General features: G+C 37.0%; 1 protein-coding gene across 2 annotated transcripts; it reads left to right on the top strand.

Annotated features, from left to right (window-relative positions):
* Positions 1 to 2,973: 2,973 nt before the first annotated feature.
* Positions 2,974 to 8,809, top strand: LOC134802360 (zinc finger protein 62 homolog). Of its 2 annotated transcripts, XM_063774985.1 has the most exons (3): positions 2,974 to 3,690; positions 4,213 to 4,505; positions 7,319 to 8,804. In XM_063774985.1, exons 1-3 carry the CDS (start codon positions 3,069 to 3,071, stop codon positions 7,697 to 7,699), a joined length of 1,296 nt encoding a protein of 431 aa, XP_063631055.1. In that variant the 5' UTR covers positions 2,974 to 3,068; the 3' UTR covers positions 7,700 to 8,804. The 2 variants fall into 2 exon arrangements, with proteins under 2 accessions (XP_063631055.1, XP_063631054.1); XM_063774984.1 differs by having other exon boundaries at positions 2,974 to 4,505; positions 7,319 to 8,809.
* The last annotated feature ends 269 nt before the right edge of the window (positions 8,810 to 9,078 follow it).

The raw sequence follows: 9,078 nt of genomic DNA, 5'->3' as shown, positions 1-9,078 counted from the left end.
GATATATATATAACATTTAGAGATTACGTCAAAGCGAGCTGTCACTGTTACCACTTTTGTTTAGTGTATGATTAACAATTTAACACCACCTTGCTGTAGCCATGTCGATAAAGTCATATCGATAAACTATCGACATTTCTTGCAATTTTAATTTAACTTCAAAGGTTTAACGATACATAAAATGAACAAAAACGCTTTTATTCTTTATTGTGGTTATCAGATCACAATTTTATCGTCACGCCCCGGCAGGGAATGAAGGGAAAGTTCAGATATTTAATTAAAATACATAAATACCTACTAAAATATGTGTTCCGCAATAATTGAATTATTTTATTATATTCTAATATATTTATTATATTACACAGACTATAGACACAGTGTGTGACAAGCTCTTAAAATTTGCATATGTTCTGAAACGACTTCGCAACATATCTGGTTGGAACACAGTACGGATGGCATATCACGGATATGTTGCGTCTCAGTTAAGATATGGACTTCTTGTATGGGGCAATTCCAGTGACGCGGCTAGGGCTTTCATATCACAAAAGAAATGTTTAAGGGCAATCTGCGGGATGCCCCAACGGGAATCATGTAGGCCATTATTTGCAAAGCATGAAATTCTGACATTACCATGTATGTATATTTTTGAAGCAGCTGTTTTTGTAAAAAAATACCCACATCTGTTCAAAAAAGCTAAAGATGTATATACATCTTTAGCTTTTTTGAACAGATGTGGATAGAAACACAAGGAACCCAAACAGACTTGTAATTGATTTTGTTCCAAATACTTCCCTTTTCATGAAAAGTAGTTATTATATGTGTATACGAATATTTAATGCTCTTCCTGATACTGTTAAGGATCTCCCTCTTAATTCATTTAAAGCACAACTTTATCGTTGGCTAAAAACTAAGATGTTTTACACTACAGATGACCTGTTTTGCATGTTAGATAATATTGAGTAGAAGTTAAATAGGTATTTAGTTAAGTTTAGTTTAAGTGTACATTTGCATGCTAAACTAGCAAAATATGTATAAGCACAGATATATGTTACCCTTAACAACTCATTGTACCATATTTTAAGCAAATAAAGAATATTTTTATTTTTATTATTATTATTCATTAGCATTTCAGTTATGTTTTTGTTTAACGAAGATATTGAAGCTTCAAATAATAGCTATTTCGTTCCGCTGTGTCGCGTTTATCGATATATAACATGATTAAAATCGACTTTTCACATCCCTAAAAGAGCACACATACACGTTTTTACGCACACATACACAGCATGGATGCACCAAAAAGGGTAACACTTTGATTTGAAGTTCATCTTGTCAACAGTATGGTTGTCCTTTTTTGACAAATGGCATTTTTAAAAGAGCGAGGAGATAGAATTAGTGATACTAGTCGCTGCGCCGTCAAAGTGAACAGATAACGTTGGGGCCTTGTTCACATCCCTAAAAGAGCACACATATACGTTTTTACGCACACATACACAACCTGGCTCCACCTAAAAAGGGGACACCTTGATTTGAAGTCCATCTTGTCAACAGTATGGTTGTTCTTTTTTGACAAACGGCATTTTTAAAAGAGCAAGGAGAGAGAAATGATACTAGTTGCTGCGCCGTCAAAGAGAACAGATAACGTTGGGGCCTTGGGTAGAACCAGGCTGTGTATGTGTGCGTAAAAACGTCTATGTGTGGTCTTTTAGGGATGTGAAAAGTCGATTTTAATCATGTTATATATCGATAAACGCTACACAGCGGAACGAAATAGCTATTAATTGAAGCTTCAATATCTTCGTTAAACATGAACATAATTGAAATGCTAATGCATAATAAATATATTAGAATATAATAAAATAATTCAATTATTGCGGAACACATATTTTAGTAGGTATTTATGTATTTTAATTAAATATCTGAACTTTCCCTTGGTTCCCTGCTGGGGCGTGACGATAAAATTATGATCTGATAACCACAACAAAGAATAAAAGCGTTTTTGTTCATTTTAGGAATCGTTAAACCTTTGAAGTAAAATTAAAATTGCAAGAAATGTCGATAGTTTATCGATATGACTTTATCGACATGGCTACAGCAAGGTGGTGTTAAATTGTTAATCGTACACTTAACAAAAGTGGCAACAATGACAGCTCGCTTGGACGTAATCTTTAATATATTATATCTATGGTTGATTTTGTGCTAGTCTGTGCTATCTACTCAAAACATGAATTTATATTTTAAATAATATTATTCACGTAGTGATTATATGCTCTTTGATATTATTCTAACTCTACTATTATAGGTCTAAAAGTAAAATATATTATAGGACATTTTTAGGCAAATTGACTAAGCCCCACGGTAAGCTCAAGAAAGCTTGTATTCTATTGTGGGTACTCAGTTGGTACTCAGACAACGATATATATATAATATATAAAATTATAAATCCTTAAACACATAGAACACAACCATGACTCAGGAACAAATATCTGTATCATTATACAAATAAATGCCCTTACTAGGATTCGAACCCGGACCATCGGCTTCATAGGCAGGGTCACTACCAAAGAATATAATACTCACTAGGAGGTCACTACCCACTAGGCCAGACCGGTCGTCAAATATATAATTATGTTTCATAGAAATTTATATTTTCATATAAACAACATAGAAAGTATGTATTTAAACCAAAACCTTAAATTATATGATTGTCAGGATGGCCAACATTAGCTCATTAAAGAAGATTTCTAAACCTAGAAATCGTTAAAAAGCTATCTTTTATAGCAATAAAACATTTTGACATATTTTTTTATTTTAATATTTTAAATGATATTTCATATTTATTTCAAAATGATATTAGAAAGTTTAGTAGTTTAGTTTTTCTATTAAATTATATATTACAAAATATTAATTCTTATGTTGGTATGACAAAAGCTACAACCAAGGTATTGGTAATTTGACACGCTGTGGTGTAACGAATGTCAGTACGGCTGCATCGCAAGCGAAAGTTATTTGTAAAAATTCTTAGTTTTCCCCCTTATTATTTTGTTTTCTATCATTAGTTTACAACTTCTATGTCCGAAAAGTGCAATGGAGTTGAATCATACGAGAGTGAAACAGAGGCTAGTGAACCGAACAATGGTATACGCAGATTTTCTATTGCCGACGCTTCGAAAGAAAGTGTCTCGATTAAAGATGTTTTCAGAGGTTTCGAGAAGAGCCCTGTAGTCACACTGACGCGGGCTGATATATCACCGTATCTCAAGAATATGAGACAGAAATCCACTGAGAAATCTGAACTGGAAAAGTGTTTATCGAAGTTGGATTTTGCCGTACATTCTAGACGGCTGGGCGACAAGTGCTCAATCAGCGTTCTTCGCCACGACCTTGACGAGCTCAAAATGGCCTTCCAAAAGGACCCTAACGATCCCATTTTTAATGCCTGCTTCAATATAGCTAAGCTTAAATGTAAAATTTGTAAAAAGGTTTACTCCAGTGAGAAGAAGCTTCAGAATCATCAGGAGAACAAGCACATGCTCGTTTACAAGTCGAACGACAAGGCCCAGAAGCGGGTGTCGTTCTCCGACCAAGTGATCGTGCACGAGGTCAAGGAATACCACAAATGTAGGAAGTGCACCAAGATATTTGAGAAGTATAACCTCCTCAAACGCCACATGAAGCAAAGACACAAGAAACGTAAGTGTTACATTTGCAATTATTGTAACAAAAACTTTGTTGATAGGATGTTTTTCAAAGTGCATATTAAATTGCACTGTGACATCTGTGGGGACCTCTCGTCCAACAGGTCTTCGTACATCGAGCACCGGCGGAGAGTGTGCAAGGTGTTGAAGTTCCACAAGTGTAAGACTTGTGAAGAGTCATTTTTCAAGTTCATGGATTTGAAAGACCATAGTTACGATCATTTGCCGACAACTTTTGTCTGTGACATCTGTAAAGACCAGTTTCCATCTAAATGTGCTGTTGCACATCACATTTCGTTCCTTCATTCTAAGACTCGCCCAAAGTCCTTGTACAGTATGCGCACACTAGGAAGCGAGAGATTATACTTGTGCAACTTTTGTGAAGAGAGCTCGGTAGAACGGGATGAAATTGAGAAACATGTAGCATTGTTGCCGGACTTAACTAACCGTGCCATGACAGGTTACAAGGACTACTATTTCTGCGATCAGTGTATGAAAAAGTTTGATGTTGAAACAGATATGCTTCAACACAAATGGACGCATTTCCTGAAGACCAGCGACAACTCCCAGCTGCGGCCGAACATTGTAAAACGTAAAACGGACTTCCAGAGGTTTTACAAAGTAGACGAGGTCCCGGATCACATGCAGCCGCAGGTTATATTGGAACGGATTAAAGTAGGAGGGAAAGAGTTGACGGATTCCATTGACTTTGTGGACGTAAACTGCTTCGATGAGTACACGGGGGAGATAAAGAAACCTGTGGTTGACCCTGTGTCGAAGAAGACTATAATATCTAAACATCAGTGTCAGGTTCGTAATGTTACCGACACTTGCGTAGAAACATACTAGTAAATTGCTTTGCTTTGGTTATTTTTAGTAGATTGGGTTGATAACAAAAATAAGCGATATTTTCACACTAACCTCCTGATGACTGGCATCCTATACGTACTACATACCCCCAATTCAGTTTTGACTCTATGTCAATTTGACAGAGTTGAATTTAAGCTGGCAAACTTTGAAACCCAGTCATCAGGAGACTAAAACTGGGTACTTAAGGTATTTTTCATTTAAGCTTACTAGATACTCCAACTTACGTTATTTTTCACATTTTTATCTTAAAGGTTCGCCTACATTAATATAACTGCCTCAAATCATTAATTAAGTGGTTAGATAAAAGTTTTCCAAATTACATTTACAATTATTGTCATTTTCTTGGTATTTAGTTATCATTGATTAATATGATGACTAGTAACTATTATTAATGGAACAGAAAATTTCACAATCATAAATAATTGAAAAATTCAGTATCTAAGTCATTCATTTTCAAATCTTTATTGATAGATAAGTATCTTGGAAATAGTTCGTGTTTCCGCAAAAAAATTAAACCCATCTTTTTTGATGTCAATGACTCCTTGAAAAATACTGATCATTATAGAATGCTTATAAAACTATTCTGAAGATGTTATAATACCTACCTACTTCTACCTACTATTGCGATTTGTATGGCTATAATTAAAAAGAAACGTATCAGCGTTAAATTGAGGTTACTAAGCAGTTTATGCAAACATTGTAAATTAAGTTATATATGCCGAGTAATACCTATCAGATTTCCTATGAAAACATATTAGAAAGCTATTAAAACACTTTATACTCTCGTGTTTTGTACCCGGGTTATACAGCTGGTGTGACCCAGCTGAAATGTCAGATTTAAGGTAAAAATAATGAAATTATTTCGCAGTAGATCCGTTCATATTCACTTGATGAATATGAATGGACATTCACTTGATGAATATGAATGGACATTCACTTGATGAATATGAATGGACAGTATTGGTCGAAAATCTGAAACTGCATAGAAAGCCAACAAAGATGGCTAAGTATAACAAAAAAGTAGTAGTTTGTTGTAACAAAAAAGTGTATTGTTATTGCTTTGTGACTATAAATATTGTAAAATAAATATCTCCCGTGCGCGTGCTCTAAAATGTTGGAGCCGCACGCGCACACGTCACGCAAGCGGTGTGCCTTCTCTCATAAGGATCTGTATACTACAACGCGCACGTGCATGTCACGCACACGCAAGCCGGTGTGCACAGGCCTTTTAGTTCAACATCGTTTAGTTCACTCTCATCTAATTGCTTTATACCAAATTAATTATATTATATCTTGTTGCCAATACAAATACAATCCTTAACCTGCTGCTCTTTGCCCATGCCTTGTTTTCTTGTGTGATGTGTTATATTTTGTAGCCAACGTGTACACATCTTTTTTTGATTTATTTCATACATGTAGCATTTTGCCCTCATTTTGCCGCACTAAGCATAAAAGCAGTAACTCATTTTGCGATGTCATTCAATTGTATACCTTGTGCTTTTACTATATGTTCTGCAATTGAAAGAGATTTCAAAATGAGTTACTGCTCTTATGCTTAGTGTGATATACCATTTTGAACTTAGTAACCAAGTCCACCGGCCAAGTCAAAGTGGCCGCGTGGTCTAGTCACTCTAGTGGTAAGGACGGTAGCCGCGTATGCTGAAGACGCGGGTTCGATTCCCGCCTTGGCCACCGGTGGACTTGGTCACTTTTTCTAAAGAGTTATTAACGGTAAACTTACGGAAAATTCGGGCCTCGTATTTGACAGCTGAAGTAAATGGCGTTTTACAGTAGTGGCAACTTTGGTTATCAAAAGGTGATGTTTCACAATTCAGTTACCACGAAACATATGGCGCAATATAGCGCCATCTATACTCTGTATCTTTAGGTATTTAAATAAAAGTAAACAACTTAAGCCAGTTGAGGGTAAATGAAAACATTACATGATCAAATAATGTAGGTTAAAGTCAGGCTGTTCAGTGACAGATCCAGGCAGTTTTGTATTTGGTTGGTTAACCAAAAAATGATATAACTACCCGAAAATGTACAAATTATTTGTTTACTTTTATTTAAATACCTAAAGATACAGACTATAGTGCAGCTGTCAAACTCGGCAATATTTTTATTTTTTTTCGATTTTGCACTCTAAAATTTTTTTGGTTTGAGCCCTTTGAACGCCACGCCTGTCGTGCGCGGCGCGTCATCGTGAACCTTATTGAAATGCACGAAGGTTGATATTGGGCTGTAGCCGCGCGCGTCTGTTGACGTCTATGGCGCCAAAGGGTAAATCGACGTGTTGCCTCTCTGTCGCACTTCTAAATTCGTACGTAAGTGTGACAGGGCAACACGTCGAACGTGGTTCGCGGTAGGCCTACTGTACCAGTGGCGGATTTGCAGTCTTTGCCGCCCTAGGCCCCAGGCCCTGTAGCCGCGCCTGTCTCAGCACCCATCATATTGACTACATTTTGAGTTTCTTGTATCATAAGCGAATTTTTTGTCACAATTCGCCGCCCCTAATATCGTGCCGCCCTAGGCCTGGGCCTACTGCTCTGTACTCTCATTTTAATCAATCATCATCATCATCATCATAACTTAAGAGCTTTGCTCTTGTCGGTGGATTAATCGCCAAACATTTATTTCTTGTGCCAGTCTTTTAATTTCCTCATACGACGCATTATTTTTTATTTGGCTGAGATAAGTAATTCTAGGTCTCCCTTCTTCTCTTGATTTTAATCAACCATTATTTATTTCAGATATGTGGAAAATACTATTCCACTAACTACTGCCTGAACCGCCACATAGTCAGCCAGCACTCCGACTACGAGAACCTCAAGTGCAAGGTCTGCGAAGAAACCTTCTACTGGCCCTCGCTCCTCCACAACCACAAATGTATCCGTCTCAACCTGCCCGAGATACCGTTCGACGATGCCAGACCGGAGATTCACTTCGACAACTTAAATGAGATACAGCTCGATGACTTACCGATCACTGATGATTATATACACACAGTGGACTTTGAGATACCTGCCCCGGTGGTTGAGTTCACGGAGTATAATTGGGGACAGAGACAGGATATACAGAACTGTTATAGTGGGTGCAAGATTGTTATGCAGGAGGTGCCCATTGAGTTTTAAGTGGGTCTCTTTTGTTTCCCAAAAAGTTTTAAGTCATAATGTATTGGTTGCCCGCATTTTCGTTAGTCATAATTTATTTGCTTAAGAAACGCGTCACTTTTCAGGATTGCCATAAAACAAACCTAACCTAACCTATCTATAGGATAATCTTACGAAAATCCTGAAAAGTTAACGGTTTCAGTTTTATGACTAACGATAATATGACAAACAATACATTATGACTTAAAACTTTATGGGAAACAAAGGGACCCCGTTTTAAGTATTAAGTCCAATGTCACTGTGTCTCACTCTCATTAAGCAAAATGTGAGACGCAATACACATTGGACAAAGTAATTGGATAGGTGGTATACCCTTATATGAGTAAAGTCTATGAAAAAAATCGTGCTAGCTTGACAGCTGATGTAGATGGCGCGGTCCAAGTATTGCGGTAGACTCTAGGACCCTAAATGGTACAACAATCGCGGAGCGTGATTGTACAATGAATGAGTATTTGGTTTTAAGAGTTAACGTGTAATATATGATAAAATTGATAAATGTGGTGCACAGATTATGACGAAGTTAGTTATTTGGTTATTTAATATATAAATTAACGGCTTGTTACGCGGGTAGAAACGCACTTTTAACATTAAGCGTTTTGAACACATTTTTTTTCTTTAGCCTATTTGAATGTCCCACTGCTGGGCAAAGGCCTCTCCCCTTAAAATATTTTATAATTTCCCTTAATATATTTTTATCGGGTCTATCGCGAATTTATTTTGATTAAGTTAAGGTGGGGTAAGACGATCACCGGGGTAAGACTATCACTTGTGACTAAAGACTATCCTCATACTGTTTGTCTTTCCCCGAACAAAATAAACTATGTTAGTATCACCTACCTTACCTTACTACTAGAAACGAAGTCTGTTGTAAGTTGAAGGCCCCAGTTGGGTTTCTACTCGCGTGTTGCTGCTCAAAATTTTCGTCTATTATCGCCTGCCATTGCCATTGTTTTACTTTTACATTATTACTAAGCAAATGCAAGTGTATATGAAGTTTGTCAACATTGTGTTATGATTTTATTATTTAGTATAGTCTGGTTTAAATTTTACATACATACACATACATATAATCACGCCTATTTCCCGGAGGGGTAGGCAGAGACCCAGGGCCTTCTTAAACTATGATGGGGCCCTTGGGCACATAAGAATTTGGGGCCCCTTTTGGAATGTAAAGCAAGCTAATTAAACTAACATTTTTCTACTATGTTCTTCTTTTTATTATGGGTAATCAAATATACTGTTACTGTCTGTCCTTCGGGGCCCCTGAGGATGGGGGCCCTGGGCACGAGCCCCGTGTGCCCTTATGGTAAAGACGGTACTGCAGAGACCACGGATTCCAC

Source organism: Cydia splendana, chromosome 24, assembly GCF_910591565.1.
Source record: "Cydia splendana chromosome 24, ilCydSple1.2, whole genome shotgun sequence".
Lineage (NCBI taxonomy): Eukaryota > Metazoa > Arthropoda > Insecta > Lepidoptera > Tortricidae > Cydia > Cydia splendana.
Note: the sequence above shows the minus strand (reverse complement) of the source record. Positions and strands in the feature narration are given on the sequence as shown.